Below are 20,905 nucleotides of genomic sequence, written 5' to 3'. Positions count from 1 at the left end.
CAATCATCTACTAAGCAGTCATTGGTATAACTGAAGTCTTTTCATCACATCTTACTTTGCTGATTTGATTAGAAGTAAACAAGTCACTTTCTTCTTGAGACCAACAAAATCTCATAGCTACTCTATTCCATTTTGGCTTTTGCCACTTGACCATGGCACTGCCCAGCACAGTATGTGTTCTTCTGAGTTCAGTATGTCTATTTGTGTGTAAGGCGATGACTTAAGTCTCCCATCCATACCTCTTATTGGAATACTATGGAAACTTCTCTTGAAGAGCATGATATGACATTGTTTGGACTTCACTTAGTTTGGGCATATCATTTACATATTTAGTCCACTTATTTTCTCATTAGTCAGACATCATTTAGGTACGACTGCTTGGAGCCAATGTGACCATAAGCAGAAATACAAATATAGACACCGAAATAAAATGTCAGTACTTGATTACAAGACAATTCATAATATGCTAACATTAAAATTTCTAGGTCATTTAAATGAAAACATAAGATTTCAAAATCCTGGAGACCCCTTTCCCGAAGAATACACCTCTTGATCTACATTTCAGAAACACGGCCAGGGAGATTATGTCTGGTGAATGGCCACTGCCCCTTGCACACTTGCTTTTATGTTTTATTTCTTCTCTCAGAGTCTTTGAAGGAAGAAGGCTGGAGTGGGAATCTGTGAGGAGCAACAATAGCTGTGGAGAAATGGGAGTGACAGGTCTTGATGATTTCCATATACTTGGTTTTAGAATTGTTTTTACTCCACTGTGCCCAATAGAGTGACAATTAAGAGTCAAGCTTCTTTAATACATACTGAAGCACTTAATATTACTTGGAAAAAAAAAGGCTTCCATAATGACTGTTGTCACCATGGAGATCAGCAGCAGAACTCATTAAGAAGACCTGGCTTTCTTCTTCATGTGGAAGAGTAGGAATGCAAAGCGTGGAAGTATATTGGACACTAATTATTTTTGCCCCATAAGAAAGGACATCTTCAGCCAGGCGCAGTGGCACATGCCTGTAATCCCAGCACTTTGGGAGGCTGAGGCGGGCAGGTCACCTGTGGTCAGGAGTTCAAGATCATCCTGGTCAACATGGTGAAACCCTGCCTCTACTAAAAATACAAAAATTAGCCGGGCATGGTGGCGCACGCCTGTAACCCCAGCTACTCAGGAGGCCGAGGCAGGATAATTGCTTGAATCCAGAAGGCGGAGGTTGAAGTGAGCCAAGATCCTGTCACTGCACTCCGGCCTGGGAGACAGAGCGAGACTCCACCTCAAAAAAAAAAAAAAAAAAAAAAAAAAAGGACATCTTCTAAGTGCCATTTAAAATAATCTAGTTCTTAGCACAAAGTACTGCAATGTAAAATATTATGTCTTCCTTGCAAACTATATCTTACTCGTGTTTGTATATCTTCTTTCCAATATTCATGCTCCATTGTTTGAAACTCATAACAAGTGCTTCATAAATGCTGATTTGAAGAAGCTGAGAAGTAAGATTAAGTTGCAAGTCCAAGGCTACCAGCTACTAAGTAGCAATTAGGACTCAAACCAAAGACGTTTAACTCTACATTCAGTGACATAACTGTCATTTAAGGAGTGCTGAGGAAGAGAAAGCAGCTCTGACATCCAGGTGCTGGAACTATCAGCTGGGCCTTAGTGTTGCTAAGAACTTTTCTGGACCATGGTGTTCTGTCTAATGAAAACAATTTCACAGAACACCAAAGTCAGACAAGAGCATTCTGTAACCATGATCAAAACAAAAACAAGACCACGTCGTAATTTTGTCTGAACACGGACAAAATTTAGGCATTGTCTAAACCACAAAAATGACAAATATGTGTGACTGCTGCTTCTTTATCATTCATGGCTTTAGCCTCTGTCTAGTCTTGACTCCTTTTAAATAAGACTTATTAAGATACCCAATCATAGAATTACTGCCACTTCCTGACAGCAACCAATCCAGAGTAAGGCCTTGCTTTCTTGAACTCTTCCCAAAATCACATAACACAAGCCCATAGTAAAATCTAACACCTTCTTACTGAGATGCCCCCACGGTTCCTCACGCATGCATTCCTCCTGGCTTCAAGAAGTAATAGCTCAATTCTTTCACTACAGGCGTGTTCTTGGTGGGTGTATTGGAGAGCACTGACAGCTCCTCCTATGTCCAGGGGTTAGGTTGTGTATACATGCTGAGTGTTTAATTAGACAACCCTGTAAGACTGTTATTATCCTCACATGGCAGATAAAGACATGGAGGTTCATGAAAATTTAACGATTTGCCCAAGTCCCCCTCCCCAGGAAGAGCCAGCGACCACATTCCAACCCTCCACTAACTCTGCATTGAACACTCTCTTTCCTATGCCCTCCACCGGCGCCCCTTCCCCTCTTCTGCGGGCACCTGCCCGGCCCACCGGGATCCTGCTGGGGGCTACAGCCCAAACATGTTACTTTTGCAACAGTTATTTTATGTGTTTATATGAGAAACGCTATTCGGATTCAGAAACGCTTTGCAACTCCAGAGCCGCTGAGCCTGCGGCGCGGCCCAGCACCCAACAGCGGTGCTGAGTGGCTGCTCCGCCGCGCGGGATCCACTCCGGACCTCCGAGGGTGGGTGCACGATCCACTAGCCACTCTCCGGGGGAGAGTGACGTCGGGGTGGACCAATCGCCGCTGGGGCACCGGCTGCTGGGCCCAATCGCAGGAGACCCGGGTAGAACTGTGACAGCGCCGCGGCAGCCGACCCCGCCTCCTGGGCGGACAGCGATGCTCAGCGGGCTGCGGCCGAGTCACCGCCGAGCGCTGGCCGGGCAGCGGACCGACTCACAGAGGCACCGATCGGCCAACTGTCCACTGCGCAGAAGGAGCAGCCGCCGCGTGCCCCACCGCGCCGCGCTGAGGCCAAGTCCGCAGAGCCGCGAGGAAGCCGAGGGCTGCGCGGGGAACCGTGCAGGTGTCACTCGGGACGCGGAAGTGCGCTTGCCGTGGTTTGCTTTACAATACGCTTGAGACTCCCCGACAAGGGTAATTTGGTCGAGTTCAACGGGAAAGTCCCCTCCCCACCCCAGCGCCGGCCGCGCAGCCCGAGGTTACTGTCCCCGGCGCGTCCTCCGTTGCCCCAGTCCACAGGCTGCCCTTGAACCCGGGCGCGCGCGAGCGCAGGGCATCCGAGGCGACAGCCCCGGGCACGGCCCGACCTGAGCCCAGCCTGGCAGGAAGACGGTGATCGTGGGGTGAGTTAAAAATAAGGCCCTTCTGATTGGGAGCTGCTTTTTAAAACGCCCCCTCCCTGTCCGTTGTTAACACGCAGCAAAATAACAATAACAGTTGTGCAACTGTGGCTTCCCAAAAGGAACCTCATTGTTGAACTTATGAAAAAACAGTTGGCAGTATACAGTGTGGGAACTGTACTGTGATCACTGGCTAACCAAGATGGTGACAATTTATTATTTCAAAGACTCAAAGGCGGCTGGAGTCCTACAATGTCGTAATCATAAAAATGGAAAGCACGGCAGCGTCAGGTTGCTACAGAGTACTCTACTCCAGAGTAAAAGTTATTCTCTGAGAAAGTGCTTACTGCCTTTTCTGTTCTCTAGTGTGCTTGTTTAAACATTTACTCCACGAAATTGCTCAAACTTCCCCATCTTTGAATATCTAGCCTCTGGGATGAGACAGATGATCTTTCTCCGTTTTCACTTTTTATAGAATACAGCTACCTACCCAGGCAATATGAAGATTTTATTTGTAGAACCTGCCATTTTCCTTAGTGCATTTGCTATGACTTTGACCAGTCTGCTGACAACGCAGTATGTTTATCGGAGAATATGGGAAGAAACTGGCAACTACACGTTTTCATCTGATAGCAATATTTCTGAGTGTGAAAAAAACAAAAGCAGTCCAATTTTTGCATTCCAGGAGGTAAGAAATTACAATATCCATAGGATTTAATAAAAAGGGAATGTGTACGGGGCTTTTGAGTCAGAGGACCCTGAACTCATCATCCATCGCTCTCTCTAGGGCAGCCATCGAAGTCCTAATTCCCAAACCTAATGGCCTTTACTGGGACCTCACCCCATTTGAAGTTTCCTGACACCTTTCAAATCTGCCTCTTCTTAAAACACCCTCCTCCTCTGCGACACTAGCTCTTCTCCTTTCTCTCGGAAAATGTCACCACGGTGTCATCTCCTCTGTGGCTGTCTCCTTCCTTTGTCCAAAAAAAAAAAAAGTCTGAAAATTGGGGCAGGGCAGGTTGGAATGGGCTACTTGGTGGACAGGGGTGGCTCTCTTCTTCCCCAATCCTTTTACTGTTTCTGCATGTCCCAGTTTTCAGGGACTCTAGAAAGTGGCGCATCACTGAAGATTGTGGGCCAGTGTCTGTCATAGGGTGGGGTGAAGGAGCGTTTATTGTTTGGTGGTGGTGGTGTCGTGTCAAATCAGCCTTGGCTGTCACGTGTTAAGGAGCAGCTGTGTGAGGACATCTGGAGTGCAGAGTACCCCCCCGTTGACACCAAAAATGTTTAGCCAGATATTAAGGAGGCTTTCTTCTTCCCTCTCCAGCCACCTCCCCAATTTTTTGTGTGTAAAACAGGATGCACTTCACTATTCTCCTGGTCCCTTGGGCAGTTTTTGACAAAAGTCTATCATTTCAAAATGCAAAGAGATAGTATCCAGGTTTGGAAATGGTTTTTTTTTTCTACAATGCCTCAGAAACAAATCACACCTGTAAACTCTAAACTCTTCTTCTTGGGGCTATTTTGTGATTGTAAAGAAGTGGTGCTGCCTTCCCAGTGAAAGATAATCAGTTAAAAGGAATTGAGTCACCTCCTGCTGGCTCTGAGAGTCCCTGTGACCGGGAGAAGAGCCTGAGAAGGAGGAAATGGCAAATCACCCGAGAGGCAAGGTTCTAGCACTTCCCGAGGTGTCAGGTGGAACCTTGCTGGGGTGAGGCTAGACAGTTTGGCACAACCCCTAATCTTACTCATTTCCGCATTCCCATGGGAAATGTTTTCTTGGAAGTGATTGTTTCTGAACAGCCTGGAAGACATCAAGGTTCTGTCATAGAACGCATTATCCTGTGGTGACAAGGATAGGCAAAATGGCTCTGAACCTGAGAAGCCCAGAGTCTCTCTAGGTTGAGAAAAACACACATAAACAGAATAGAGTTTAACAAATCCTCTTAGTTTCAAAGTTAGGGTCCTACGGTAGGGATGCTCTTCAGATTTCGGCTTTGGAGACGTTTGTTAGTATACATACTTGAATCCCATCCTGGAACCTCTCACACAGTGTTTTTTAACCTTGACATTGGAATCACCTGAAGTGTTTTTTGTTTATTGTGTATTTATGCATGTATGGTACTTTTTGAGACAGGGTCTCATTCTGCTGCCCACGCTGGAGTGGAGTGGTGTGGTGATAGCTCTCTGCAACTTTGAACTCTAGGCTCAAGGGGTCCTCTCACCTCAGCCTCCTGAGCAGCTGGGACTACAGGCCCTTGCCACTACACTCAGCTAATTTTTAATTTTTTGTAGAGACAGGGTCTTGCTCTGTTTCCCAGGCTGGCTTTGAACTCCTGGCCTTAAGTGAGCCTCCTGCCTGGACCTCTCAAAGTGTTGGGATTACAGGTGTGAGCCACCGTGCCCGGCATTATTTTATTCTTTTAACTGACAAATAATCATTGTACATATTCATGGCGCATACAGTGATGTTTTGATACATACAATGTATAGTGATCAGATCAGGCTAATTAGCGTATCCATCAGCTCAAACATGTCTCATTTCTTTGTGTTGGGAACATTCAATATCCTCCGTCTTGCTCTTTGAAACTATATAATGTATTACTGTTAACTGCAGTCACCCTGTGGTGCTACAGAACACTGTAACTTACTCCTCCTGTCTAGCTTAATTTTGTATCCTTTAACAAATCTCTCCTTATAGGCTCATCAATTTCTGTATTTGATTCTGTGCTTTCTTTCAGCTGACCGCTAGGAGCAGGCCCCCTGGTTGCAGTGGGAGGGACCTGGGAGGAGAGGACTAGAATGTCTGGGGAAGTCCGCGGCTCTTGCCCTCTTGGAATGAGGGAAGACAGGCCTTGGTCCAGTCAGCTTGGTGGCTTCTGCAACCGTACAGGTGGCAAGTGTTGGCCACCTCCAGCCTGGCCCAGCTGCTGAGCGCCCTCTATTGCCCAGAGCAGTGGTCTCATGTCAACGATTTTTGCCAAATTTTCAAATTGACTTTTTCATTTGTTGTTTCTTGATTGGATTTATATTCAAGAGAACCTACTACTCTGGATCCCTTCCCTTAAAGTTGGTGCTCTTAGACCTCCGGGAACCAGAAACCACCCCAGCCTCACCCTGCCACCCACGCTGGAGTGCCACCCACGCTGGAGTGCCACTCACGCTGGAGTGGCGGCCTACGCTCCGTTTGCTCCTTAGGACAAAGGAACATGTTTGTTTCCCAGGAGGCACCACCATTGCCTTCAGTGATTCATTCAATGACTAAAAACGGTTTAAATCTGTTTTTTAAATCAGCTTAGCATTTCCCAGTATACAAATGGCACACACTTTTTATATTGACTTTGGAAAATACAGAGAAATGGCAAGCAAAAAATGTTTTAAGATCATGCAAAATTCCTTCCATCAAATAACTAGTGTAATGATTGACACATCTTCCAATCTGTGTGTGTATGTCATCTGTCATTGTCATTTTGGTCCTTGGAAGTTGAGTTTATCTTACTCCTCAGGTCATGACATACTACCACCTTTATTTACTTTTTATTTTTATTTATTTGAGATGGAGTCTCACTCTGTCACCCAGGCTGGAGTGCAATGGCACAATCTCAGCTCACTGCAACCTCTGCCTCGGCCTCCCGAATAGCTGAGACTACAGGCACAAGCCACCACGCCTGGCTAATTTTTGTATTTTCAATAGAGACAGGGGTTTTGCCATGTTGGCCAGGCTGGTCTCAAACTCCTGACCTCAAGTGATCCGCCCAGCTCAGCCTCCCAAAGTGCTGGGATTACAGGCATGAACCACCGTGCCTGGCCTTTTTTTTTTTTTTTTAAATTTATTTTTAGAGACAGGGTCTCACTATGTTGCCCAGGCTGGTCTCAAATTCCTGGGCACAAGCGAAGCTCCCACCTCGGCCTCCCACAGTGCTGGGATTATAAGCGTAAGCTGCTACACTCAGCCATGGCATGCTACCATCTGTAGACAATGTAAGGCTCCTCTTTCAATTTTATCTTATTCTAAATGTTCTTTTATTTAGTAAATAAAGGAATATGTTTCTCATTAATCTATCTGTGAAGACATAGGTTTAAAAAAAAAAGAGAAACAGCCAAGCTCTCCCTAAATAAAGGCTAATTATTTTATTTTATTTTTATTTTTTGGTAGAGATAAGAGTTTTACCATGTTGGCCAAGCTGGTCTCAAACTCCTGACCTCAAGTGATCCTCCTGCCTCGGCCTCCCAAAATATGAAGATTACAGGCATGAGCCACCACGCTCGGCCAAAATCTGAAGCTTTTTGATCACCACATTTTACCAGAAGTGTAAAATTCCACACACAAGTACTCAATGGCAACTGTTTTATGCACAAATTGTTTAAAATATTGTATAAAATTACCTTCAGGCTATATGTATGAGGTACATATGAAACATAAATGAATGTTGTGTTTAAATGTGAGTCCCATCCACAAGGTATCTCATTATATCCCAAAGTCTGAAAAAATCCAAAATCCGAAACACTTCTGGTGAAAGCATTTCAGATAAGGGATACTCAGTCTGTATTGCTTTGTAAACTGGATGAAAATGTAAGCTGTATTAGTCCTGCCCATGCACTAGAGATTCCTCATCCATAACCTATTGGCCACGGGGCAAAAAGCATGCACCATGATACTTGTATGCACATTGTTTAAACTATTGTAAACACATTTCTTTTTATTTCTTTGCAGGAAGTTCAGAAAAAAGTGTCACGTTTTAATCTGCAGATGGACATAAGTGGATTAATTCCTGGTCTGGTGTCTACATTCATACTTCTGTCTATTAGTGATCACTATGGGCGAAAATTCCCTATGATTTTGTCTTCCGTTGGTGCTCTTGCAGCCAGCGTTTGGCTCTGTTTGCTTTGCTATTTTGCCTTTCCATTCCAGCTTTTGATTGCATCTACCTTCGTTGGTGCATTTTGTGGCAATTATACCACATTTTGGGGAGCCTGCTTTGCTTATATAGTTGATCAGTGTAAAGAACACAAACAAAAAACAATTCGAATAGCTATCATTGACTTTCTAGTTGGACTTGTTACTGGACTAACAGGACTGTTATCTGGCTATTTTATTAGAGGGCTAGGTTTTGGGTGGTCGTTTCTAATTATTGCTGTTTCTCTTGCTGTTAATTTGATCTATATTTTATTTTTTCTTGGTGATCCAGTGAAAGAGTTTTCATCTCAGAATGTTACTATGTCATGTAGTGAAGGCTTCAAAAACCTATTTTACCGAACTTACATGCTTTTTAAAAATGCTTCCAGTAAGAGACGATTTTTACTCTGTTTGTTACTTTTTACAATGATCACTTATTTTTTTGTGGTAATTGGCATTGGCCCAATTTCTATCCTTTATGAATTGGATTCCCCACTCTGCTGGAATGAAGTTTTCATAGGTTATGGATCAGCTTTGAATAGTGCCTCTTTTTTGACTAGTTTCCTAGGAATATGGCTTTTTTCTTATTGTATGGAAGATATTCATATGGCCTTCATTGGGATTTTTACCACGATGACAGGAATGGCTATGACCGTGTTCGCCAAGACAACACTGATGATGTTTTTAGGTGAGTTCCAAGTGTAGCTTTAGAACTATGTATTTGATATTCATATAAAATGACTATTGTCTACTGGGGGAAAAACTTTAATATAAAGCCCTCTATTTAAGCCATTCTAGTTCAATTAAAGGGCAATAGCTAGTTTGCCAGGAGTCAATAAGCTGAAAGCCAAATTTGCTTTTAAAAATTTAATTCACTGAATAACCGCATTTCCCAAATTTGTATATTTGCCACAAAATTGTTTTCAGGAATGTTCTTGTTATGAGTCAGTTCTTCAACATAGCTTTCATTAAAGTGAACATTTCTTAAAATGCTACTAAGAAGACTACTTTCCATAAAAATATTTAGGACAATGATATAAAGTATACTAAAAATACAAGACAAAAAACTATGTCAATTTAATATATTCAAGAAGAAATTTTTTAAAGACAGGTTTTGCAAATTGATCTTTCAGCAAATTGGCCATTTCATAAATTGATTTTTGATGAATTGCTGGTTGGCAAATTAGCCTGCTTCCTTAACTACCTACCTCATAACGGTTTTTGCAGGATTCGAATGAGATACTGCATTGGAAAAGGCTATGGAACTATAAAATGAGACTCTGGGAAAGGTCCAGTTTACTCTTTTCTCTAATAAAGGTGTTAACCCCTTATTATCTTGCAGGGAAGCAGTGTGACCAAACAGAATTGGGCCCAACTTCCATCTATAGTCCTAGATGGTCTTAGAAAAGTTACTGAACTACTCTCAGCCCTAATTTTCTCATCTGTAAAATGGGCATGGTACTACCTAATTTAGAGGATTACAGTGAATATTAGGTAGCTGTCAAGCACTCGCTTAGCACAATCCCTACCATTCAATAATGGCCAGTTTTTCTCCCTGTCTCCCTAAGAGCTGCCAAGGCCAAGTAAGTTAACCTATGTGAAAACGCTTTGAGAACTGTAAAGTGATCTGCTAATGTCATATTTTACTATTTTATGATGTAATTAAAACTACTGACTATTAAGGGTCATAACTGAAGACCAGAGGTAATTTGTGTTTATGAAGTTATTCTGCCACAAAGATGAACAGGCAAGATGATAAAGAACCAGTTTACCAATAAATGAATCAATATAATAAAGGCATGCTAACACTAAGAGTGCCAAGTCTGAAAAAAGCACAAACAAAAACGAATTTGCAGTCACAATTTGCTAAATAAGAGGTTAATACATAATTAGGAAAATAAGCAGACCAGTCTTTTTTTTTTTTTTTTTTTTTTTTTAAGACGGAGTCTCACTCTGTCACTAGGCTAGAGTGCAGTGGTGCGATCTGGGCTCACTGCAACCTCTGTCTCCCAGGTTCAAGCGATCCTCCTGCCTCAGCCTCCCAAGTAGCTGGGATTACAGACATGTGCCACCACGCCTGTCTAATTTGGTATTTTTAGTAGAGACAGGGTTTCTCCATGTTAGTGAGGCTGGTCTCGAATTCCTGAACTCAGGTGATCCAACTGCCGCGGCCTCCCAAAGTGCTGGGATTACAGGCATGAGCCACTGAGCCCGGCCAGCAGATCAGTCTTAATCGGCAGATTATATAAATAGATCTAGACCTAAAAACTACATGATCTCTTGTTCTTTGTACTGGAATAGGAATTCTCGAGTAAATTAACCTTAAACTGACCTGTCCATAGTCTACTTTAGTTCATCAAACAGAGTTCTACAATTAATTCATTCCATTTTTAGATACAATGAGTTAGGATGCTTGTAGAAAAGGAAACATTTAGGCAGCGTGAAAGTGTTTCCTGTTTTAAATTGGCCGTCAGCTTTCAGAATACGCCAGTGATGTTGAACCCTTTCTCTCACAGCCAGGGCGCCGTTCCTTTTCGCTGTTGTGCCATTCTCTGTTCTCCGGTCCATGTTGTCAAAAGTGGTTCATTCGACTGAACAAGGTAAGTTTAATTTGCTTAAGAAATATGAATCTACCGTCTTTACAAACTCAAATCTGTGTACAACAATGTTTAATGCTTCAGAATATTCTACAGCCCTTTTTATGCACGGATCTCCTTTTGAATAAAGTGGTAAGCTCTGTGAGGAAAAGGCTTACATTCTTGTAAGGGAGCCCCTGCCTAGGGCCTTGTACTTCAGAGAGCTCGCCGGGCTCTGGGCCGTGCCCCGCCCTAAGAAGAAAGGAGAGCTCAGCGCCAGGTGGGAGATGCCCACTGGGAGCTCACCACATCTCCTTCCTTCTAGACTGAACTCTGCCCACCTGGATCCCTGCAATTCCCAGCCCAGACAGTTCTGGGCCCATGTCCAGTGAGGACCTAGATGATCCTCTTCCTCAGCCACCTTCTCCCGAGGGTGGACGGTGCCCAGTGTGCTCACCTGTAGACCAAGGAAGGAGCCAAGGGCGACTCCTTACAGAGGGTCTGGCTGGACCTTGGAATCGCAGGATGGGGGTGCTCTACACCCACATGTAAATGACCCTTTCTGAGTAGGGTGGTGCAAAGGGTAGAGCAGAATGGGGGTGGGCTCCAGCTGGGCACCAAAGGCTGAGGGCCAGTTCACCCTGGGCCACCCTGTTCCTACATGGAACTCTGAAAACGTCTGAGAAGCCTCAGTGTGTGCTGGTCTTCTAGATCATTCATTACAAAGGGATATTTTTCACAGTACGAAGGCATAATATATTTTAGTTAACAGTTTGTTAGCCAGATTTCAAATAACTTTAAAATCCTTAGAATACAATATAGAGGCCTCTAATCATGTTCTTACACTGGCCCCTACAAATGTCACAGCTGGGCCTGACTCAGAGTGCTGGCAGAAAACGTGGTCCCACTCAGCTGGTTCAATCGAGCGACTTTCATGAAGGCCATTATAGAGAGTGGGCATTGTCAGGGCAGCCAGAGAGATGCCCCAGATAGGAAGCAGAGAAGAAACACCGTGCCCTTTCCCCCGTTTCACCCTTTTAACCAAGTGCAGCAGGAACTCAGGCCAGCACGAAAGTCCAAGCCATACATCTGTGGGGTCAGCCTCCCAAGCACAGAGCAGGGCACACCAAGTCACACAGTTGAAGGGGTGGGCAGAGAATAACCAGGATGCAGCAAAGACAAAAATTAAATGTTCAGTGAGAACTAGTTACTAGTTAGATATCAGGCATATGGGGTTGTCCTCCTTCCCTTTTGTATCATATGAATCTTATTAGACATTGGCACTTTCTTTAATGTCATATCTTAGCCCAGTGCTATGAATGTACTTATTTGATTTATGAATAATTCATAATTATGCTACTGTATTTTTACCCGGTTAGTCAACACTGGAGAAGACTACATAATTCAATAAATTAAAAATATGCTTTCTTTCTTTCTTTCTTTTTTTTTTTTTGAGACAGTTTTGCTCTTGCTGTCCAGGCTGAGATGCAATGGTGCAATCTCAGCTCACTGCAACCTCCACCTCCTGGGTTCAAGCAATTCTCCTGCCTCAGCCTCCTGAGTATCTGGGATTACAGGTTCCTGCCACCAGGCTTGGCTAATTTTTGTGTTTTTAGTAGAGACGGCGTTTCACCATGTTGGCCAGGCTGGTCTTGAACTCCTGACCTCAGGTTATCGGCCCGCCTTAGCCTCCCAAAGTGCTGGGATTACAGGCATGAGCCACCGTGCCCGGCCTCTTATTTTACACTCATAAGATGAAGCTTTATATTCACGCATTTGTTTATAGATGATGTGATGATGATTACTTTGAAAACCACTAAAGAATGGAAAAATTTATATAAACTATGTAAAAATCTATCTGCTTCTTTGGATTATGCAATAGTTTCTTAGATATGACACCAAAAGCACAACAACAAAGGAAAACATTGATAGATTAGACTTCATCCAAAAATTTCATTCAAAGTTTGTCCTTTGAAAAGTTTTTATGTTTCAAAGGACAACATCAAGAAAGTGAGGCCAGGAGCAGTGGCTCACACCTGTAATCCCAGCAGTTTGGAAGGGCAAAGTGGGCGCATCACCCGAGGTCAGGAGTTCGAGACCAGTCTTACCAACATGGTGAAACCCCTTCTCTACTAAAAATACAGAAAGGAAAGGAAAGGAGAGGGGAGGGGAGGGGAGGAAGGAGAGAAAGGGCAACCGACAACCCACAGAATGGGAGAAGATATTTGCAAATTATATTTGTCTGATCAGGAACTCGTATGCAGCATATTTAAGAACTCTTAAAATTCAACAACAAAAAGACAGCTCAATTTAAAAATGGGCAAAGGATTTGAACACAAGATATACAAATGACCTATAAGCACATGAAAATGCTGGATATCTTTAGCCATCAGGGAAATGCAAAGCAAAACCACAGAGTGAGACCCACTGGGGTGGCCAAAATAAAATAGGCCATAGCAAGTGTTGATGAGGATGTGGAGAAATTGGAGCCCTCATACACGGCGAGTGGGAACATAAAATGGTGCAGCAGCTGTGCAAAGCAGTTTGGCAGTTCCTCAGAAAGTTAGTTGCCTTATGATTCAGCAATCCCTCCCCTACTTACATACCACGAGAAGTGAAAGCATATGTCCACACAAAATCTTGTTCATGGCAGCATTATTCATAATAGCCAAAAAGTGAAACCTATGCAAATGTTCATGAACTGACAAATGGATAAACAAAATGTGGTTTATCCATCCAGCAAACTGCTCTTCTGCAATAAAAAGAAATGTTATTCTGTTACATGCCGTAACGTGGATGAACTATGAAATGATTATGCAAAATTTAAGAAGCCAGTCCCAAAAGGCCACATATTGTCATTTAAATATGATTCTGTTTACGTGAAATGTGCAGAATAGGCAAATCCATAGAGACAGAAATTCGATTAGGGCTTGACTGGGGCTGCGGAAGGGGAATGACTACTTATGGGTACACAGTTTCTTTTGGGGCTGATGAAAATGTTCCACAGATAGTAGTGATGGTTGCACAACTCTGTAACATACTAAGAACCACTGAATTGCAGACTTTAAAAGGGTGAGTTTTGTGGGATGTTAATTATATCTCAGTAAAGCTGTTGGGGAAAAAAATTTACCTGCTTTGATTTAGAGCTAAAATAGAGCTGTCAAGATGTATAGTTTATTTTTGTTTATATTTGGTTTAGTTTATGAAGGCTTTTAAAAAGTCATCTGCACCAGGTGCAGTGGCTCACACCTATAATCCCAGCACTTTGGGAGGCCGAGGTGGGAGGATCACTTGAGGCCAGGAGTTCAAGAGCAGCGTGGGCAACAGAGGGAGACTCTATCTCTATGAAAAATAAAAATAAAAAAGTCATATCATACTGTTAAATACAGTAATATTTTAAAATGTTTACATTTTGGCGTTTCTTATTCTGAATTCCAGTAACTGTGAATTGTGACTTCATTATTCTGGGATACTTATTTTGTTCTTAACTGTAAACTAAACCATCTTTTGGATGATGCCAACATTTCTATAATTAAATGTATTCCCATCCATCATTATTATTTAAATTGGCCATTTTTGTGAAAAATATTAGGCACTTTAAACAATGAGAGGAGTGGGGAAATACTGCCAAAGTTTTCAGGAGCCTCTCGTTATTTCTATTATCTTAAATAAGAAAGGTACGAAAATGGAATTCCGGTAATTATTTTGAAATCTCTATGCTCTGCACCACTGTGAACTCATAGCTGAAGCTGCCTTGGACTATTTTACCTGGGCATCACCCATATACTCCTTGTGATTATATATTGGGATACAGTAAAACAGACTTGATTTTTGAGGTCTATTCCATTAAAAAAAAAATTTAGAAGATGAACTCAGTTGGACTTATCCTTTAATCCTGTTTTATCTCTGGCAACTATTAAACAAGTTGAACTGCTCAGAGAAGTTGGGCAATAAGCTAAAGCTACTTCATAATAGTATGGTTCCATCAGAACAGATGGTGCAGTGTCTGACCTATTTCCCATCAAGAATAGATTAAAACCCTTATATAATAGAACTAGTACTGTGCAGTCTGTTTTCCATAGCACTATTCCTGGCTGCAGCAGGAGATCAGAAATAAAAGAAAATAATGTAGTTAGACAAGTAGAAGAGCATCCTTCCAATTAAACGGACTTAATGTATTATCGTACATCATGGAGGCAGTAAGTCTGCATGCTACTTGATGACTGGTAAATGGGATCCTGAATTAAGCTTTTATTCATTCATTTGACAAATATTTATTAAATGCCTGCCATGCACCAGGACAGCTGAGCCCTAGGGATACAGCTGTGAGCAAGGCAGATCGACAAAGCTTTCATTTTAGTTAAAAGAAGACACATAAGTGATCACATGATATTTCACAGAGATAGATGTATGTTTTATGAAGGTATGTCCTATCACTCAGTGAATAATTTGAAGCAATATATGAGAATATGTACAATAAAATGAAAAAGTTTAAATAGATAAAAATCAATACATGGTCTAAAAGATCAAGACCATGGGGAAAATTAGAATATAGACAAACCATATCTAATTTTGAAAAATAACCCTTAAGCTTGGCCTTTTCCTTCCTATCAGTCCAAGCAAACACAGTTATTTACATGATGTGTATTGTCAATAAGAAAAATGCATTACAGTTTATCATGGAAAAGTAAACTTGGCAAAGTGGGGAATAAGCATAGTGGCTTGTTGACAAAATCTGCAGAAAGCAGAAGATACATATATAGGAACTGAGACCAAGAAAGCCAGATCAAGCTGACTGAAAGTGGTCATGAAATTTTATATCTGATGATGAGCAATTTGACAAAGAGGAAGAAAAGCACATGAAGATGGTCAGGCTGTCTTTTGGAGGTTTAACTCTTCAGTTGACATGGTCTTGGATTCCAGACGAAACTGAACCTAGGTAGAATACTGTGTTTCTGATTGTGAGCTTGTACTGACCATGCAGACCTCATGAACAATGCTGAGTGGCCTACACTTGACCAGCTTTGGTGTATAGCAAGTGTGACCGTGGCAGAATCCCCATTCTTCATCTTGTAAGGCACCTTAGGGCAGAGGCAGTTGCAAGCAATAAGGTGGAAACATATGTTTTCAAGAATCACTTAACATTAAACTGTGGCATAAACCTTCACTAGAGCACAGGATGGTTAATTTGATGAGTCAAACATGCAGAATCTAGTGGTGATGGAATTTTTTGGTCACATTGAAGAGAGGGATAAAATTCCAATTGCAGAATGTATGATAAGAATCTCCTCTTTTTGCCTGCAGCTGTCACTTTTGGCAGACTGAGGAGCAGATAAGTTTTCTTTACCTTTCAAAAGGCTCTTGCAGGAAGCATTGCTTGGTAGGAGCCATCCTGCACTTTCAGGCATCACAGATTAGCATGGGGACGGAGGGTGGGAGACAGCATCCTGAAGAGCAGGGGTAGCTGTGGCTTTGCCTGGGGCTGTGGCAGAGAGGCGACACCTGCAGTTTTCAAAAGAGTCAGCTGCATTGTCTTTTTAGCTTTGCCCTGTGGACACTGGAACTCAGCTATCTGGAGTTTTCAACATCTCTCCCATCAGGTCCAAGGAGAACCTTTCCCTTAGTTTCCTCAGCTGCAGAATGGGCTGCTGACTTCCTAGGGACTTTGAGGGAATAACGTGCATTTCATTCACCAAGCAGTGCTCTCCTGTTTACTGTTTTCAATGAATAACAGTTGTCTTCGTTAGTTTGTGTTTGTTGTTTTGTAATTCTGCCTTTTCTTTTTCTCCCTCTATACCCCTACCCCAAACAGGTACCCTGTTTGCTTGTATTGCTTTCTTAGAAACACTTGGAGGAGTCACTGCAGTTTCTACTTTTAATGGCATTTACTCAGTCACTGTTGCTTGGTACCCTGGCTTCACTTTCCTGCTGTCTGCTGGTCTGTTACTACTTCCAGCCATCAGTCTATGGTATGTCATTATTTTTAATCATTTTATCAAAGGGTATATGGATTAAGTGAATCCCCTAACCTCACCAGTAAAATTACATAGATCTGTTGAAATTTTGCCTCAGAATGTGCTTTTCTCAAGAACTTTTAGACATGAAGTGCTCGCTTCAGCAGCATATATACAAAATTGGAATGACACAGTGAAGATTAGCATGCTCCCTGTGCAAGGATGACATGAAAATTCATGAAGTGTTTCATATTTTAATAAAATAAATTTTTTTAATTAAAAAAAGAGAGCCGGTCATGGTGGTGTATGCCTGAAGTCCCGGCTACTCAGGAGACTGAGGCGGGAAGATCATTTTGAGCCCAGATGTTTGAGACCAGCCTGGACAACATAGCAAGCCCCCCATGTCATTAAAATAAATAAAAATATGTGAAAGCATCTGTCAACAATTTTGGGAGACTTAGGAAGAAAAAGAGAGTGACATGCATAAAGAACTCAAAGAAAGACTGTGTTCGTTATAACTCCCCGCCTTTAAACCATTGATTAAATTAGCATCTAAGATTAGAGATGTATACCTTAAACTATGATTTCCCAGAGTACAATATCCCCTGATGGTCAAATATTGCTGTAATTAGATTGACTTTCACGTGGATTCTTGTATAAATGACAAAAGCAGATAGGATGTGCTGACTATTGAGTTCTCTTTCCAGAGTTGGCTTGTTTAATGACTTTGTCTGGTTTTAATGACTTGTTTAAACTTCTGTTTAAATGTTTTTAAATTTAAATATTCAAATTAAAGAAGCACAAAATTCCATTTATGAATAGTACATATAATGGATAGATCAGAAGCATAAATATAAGAGCAATATTTATGCCTTCTTTTTGCTTTCTATTTAACAAAACATGTGAGCTGGCGAGATGAATGATGGCTGAAATGTCCAAGCAAATTTATTTGACACATTAATGAAGAGCTCATTAATCTGTTTCTGCTGAGCTCTGTGCATTTCATGTGGCTGATAGCATAGCACAGTGATGGGAATCAAGGCAGTGGGGGCACAAGAAGCCAGGCCTTCTCTGCTTTCTCCTGAGCACTTTGGGGTAAGGCTCTGAGTTAGGGAGGAAAGTACCTATAAGCACAGGTGTTAAGCATCCTGCCAAGATGGCAGACTCCGGAACGGGCCGGCTCATGTCTTACTCATAGTAGGAGCTCAGTACTTACTGTTTCTACTGAATTCTGATACCTAGATCTGTGTCAGACAGAGAACAACAGTATTTGCAGTTCCTCTAATTTTGATGAAGAGTTATTTATACTAGTTATCTTTTTTAAAAAGAGACTATTCATCTATTGAATTAACAAAATTACCAGTACATACTGCGCTGGTGAGCACATAAGACAACTGATCTTACACACTGTTGATAATAGTGCTATTCAGCTGTATCATAAAGCAATTCATGAATGTATCAAAAGCTCTTTTTTCAAAGTTCATAGTGATTGATCCGGCAATTCCTTTTAGAAACATACTCTAAAGAAATCTTCAGTAATGTTGTCAAAAATTGATATATAAAAACGTTAATTACAGCAAAAAACTTTTAAATGACCAAACTGTCAAACAGTGGGAGAATGTTTAAGTAAATGATGGTACAGCCATTTCATGAAAAATAACTAGTAAGAATTGTAGCAGGCACCGTGGCTCATGCCTGTAACCCCAGCACCTTGGGAGGTTGAGGTAGGAGGACTGCTTGAGGCCAGGAGTTCAAGACCAATCTGGGCAACATAGTGAGACTCCCATCTTTACCAAAAAAAAAAAGATTTTTTTAAAAAGTAGGAAAATAAAATTTAAATTAAAGAAAAGAATTGCATACATGGTGAGTAGAATAATAGGTAATTCTAATTTTAGTCTTCATATATTTATAAATTCTGTTGTAACAAGTAGATAAAAGGCAGTTGTCCTTTTAATAATAAGGTAAATGTAGATAGGCTTCTGAGATTTTTTTTTAACCCTACACTGCTCAATATTTTAAAAATCAAAATTACATGGTGTCTTACCTCCAAAGCTTCTGGGCTTCAGTTACAGCTACCGAACAGGAACTTCTTTAATAGCTTTAGTTATAACTAGTTATGTGGACTACACAGAGTTAACAATGGGACAGATGGGATATCTTAGGGGTCTAGAAGATTTAAAAAAATCATGTAGTTTTAAAATTATTTTAAGAACACCATGCATGAATCAGCTGGATTCAGAATGCCAGGATACTCCTCCTAATAATCTGCATAATTTATTAAAAGCTATATAACTGGGAAAAAAAGTTGGAAAACAGATTACTTATTTATGTATTGTCTTAATCTCAACTCTAAAATGTCTTGTTTCCTTTTGTAGTGTTGTCAAGTGTATCAGCTGGAATGAGGGAAGCTATGAACTTCTTATACAGGAAGAATCCAGTGAAGACAATGGAAGTTAATTCAATAGAAGTTAATTCAATCCAGTTACTTCAATAGAAGAATCCAGTGAGGAATGCTTCAGACAGATGACTGTGATTTAAACAGAAAAAAAATCTATGAATGCACATATCACATACCGTGACTTCTGAAGACTATAAATGAATTCCACAATCAGTGCTTCACTGAGAACCCATTTGACGTATCTTTTCTCCTAAACTGGACAGTCAGAGAGACAGCTCCTGGCTTTAGCTTCTTGCGGTACCACACACTTAGAGCACTTTGTGCGTATCATGCAATATACTTGCAATACACAGAACAAATCTCAAATACGCCTCACTTTTGGACACAGAAGAGAAACATTAAAACTTAAGGGTGTAAGGCGGGATCAAGAAACTTGATAAGGTCAAAAGCAATAATCTCCCTGACATATTCCAGGCTCTTACACTGAGACCAAAGAGAAATCTTTACCTTAGTTTCTTCATCAGCAGAATGGGTTTCTGGCCTCTCTCAGGGATTTTTGAAGGCATAATGAAAATTATGATGAATCACTCATTGGTAGGAAAATAATGATATAAGTTTCAAATATGTGTAATTTTACCTATACTTGGTAATGCTTGGTTTGATAGAGCCTGTTAAGCTGCTATTGATAGTCAGAGCTTATATACTGTGACTTCTGAAGACTGTACACGAATTCCACAGTCAGTGCTTCACTGATACAAAATCCTTAAAAGGGAGGCACTTTAAAGAATATGTATTTTTCACTTTTCTTAATATGTTTCATCAGTGACAGGCATGATAATGTTTCTAATATAATGGGTAATTGGGAAAAATAGATTAGAAATAAAATTGCTCTAAAGAAGTTAAAAAACTGAATGAATAGCTAATAGTGGTATAAAGTAAATAACGTTTGGAGCCAACATGTTGTCCCTTGTGTTAGTAAAAGGATATTCACATTCCATGATCCCTGGCTGAAAGTTCTACCTCTAGTCTTTCTTACCCAGCTGTTGTCTATCCTTGTTCAATTAGAAATACTGATAAGAGAATTTTTAGACTACGGATCTTGTACTCCTTAAATTTGAATCCGTCAGCATTGTCACTCATAGGAAAATGATCAAACAAGCAAGCCAGTCATGATTTGACCCCTTTCCATCTCATTTCTGACTGCCTTACACTCATCCTGAGGTCCACCTTGGTCTCTCAAAACACCATGTGTTCTCATGCCCCCATGTCTTTTCACACACTGTTCCATTTGCTCTTCCTCCCACATTACACTGAAACTTTCAAGCCTCAGCCAAGACATTGCTTCTTCTGCATAGCAGCCTTCTTGACATCCCTTCTTACTCCCCAGTCCCTACAGGGCTTCCATAGCTCTTTGTGAGTACTTCAATCCCAGCATTTTCCATCAACTTGTAATTGTTTCTGCTACCTGACAATCATCGCCTTGAGTACTGGGACAACCTTTGATTACTCATATCCTCAATAAATGTTTGTTGAACTAAACTAAATGACTACAAAATTTTATTTTTACTTGTAAAAATCATTTAAATCTATATATTTAATGCCTTATGAGTCTAACCACTGTTATCATGCCAATCGTTAAGCCAGCCTTGCAAACAAATTGAAAAATATGCCAGCTTATACACTTTTAAAATTGATTTACGGTATTTTCATAGGTCCTTTAATACCTCCCATTTTCTAAGTTACCATAAATAATAACACAAATGCCCTAAAGTGCAACTAAATGATTAACTTCACTGTAATCTCTTGAAAGCAGATACGATCTTCTGTTTTATAGTATTGCTTAGGACTT

The 20,905-nt window shown here is 41.1% G+C and overlaps 1 protein-coding gene and 1 non-coding gene across 2 annotated transcripts; both read left to right on the top strand.

The window, feature by feature from the left end:
* Window positions 1–2,800: 2,800 nt before the first annotated feature.
* On the top strand, window positions 2,801–20,595 carry SLC46A3 (solute carrier family 46 member 3). Its single transcript, XM_025364818.1, has 6 exons — window positions 2,801–2,988; window positions 3,707–3,919; window positions 7,946–8,816; window positions 10,645–10,728; window positions 16,517–16,673; window positions 19,034–20,595. The coding sequence occupies exons 2-6, from the start codon at window positions 3,731–3,733 to the stop codon at window positions 19,113–19,115; spliced, it is 1,383 nt and encodes a 460-aa protein (XP_025220603.1). The 5' UTR covers window positions 2,801–2,988; window positions 3,707–3,730; the 3' UTR covers window positions 19,116–20,595.
* LOC112611231 lies at window positions 16,810–16,915 on the top strand. The gene has a single exon (XR_003116599.1). It is a non-coding gene; the product is annotated as a U6 spliceosomal RNA (small nuclear RNA).
* Window positions 20,596–20,905: the final 310 nt, after the last annotated feature.

This window comes from Theropithecus gelada, chromosome 17 (assembly GCF_003255815.1).
Source record: "Theropithecus gelada isolate Dixy chromosome 17, Tgel_1.0, whole genome shotgun sequence".
Classification (NCBI taxonomy): Eukaryota; Metazoa; Chordata; class Mammalia; order Primates; family Cercopithecidae; genus Theropithecus; species Theropithecus gelada.
Note: the sequence above shows the minus strand (reverse complement) of the source record. Positions and strands in the feature narration are given on the sequence as shown.

Coding starts and splice junctions, on each gene's coding strand:
- SLC46A3 (XM_025364818.1), top strand. CDS start 3,731: ATGAAGATTTTATTTGTAGAACCTGCCATTTTCCTTAGTGCATTTGCT. Junction 3,920..7,945: donor CAATTTTTGCATTCCAGGAG/GTAAGAAATTAC, acceptor ATTTCTTTGCAG/GAAGTTCAGAAAAAAGTGTC. Junction 8,817..10,644: donor AACACTGATGATGTTTTTAG/GTGAGTTCCAAG, acceptor TTTCTCTCACAG/CCAGGGCGCCGTTCCTTTTC.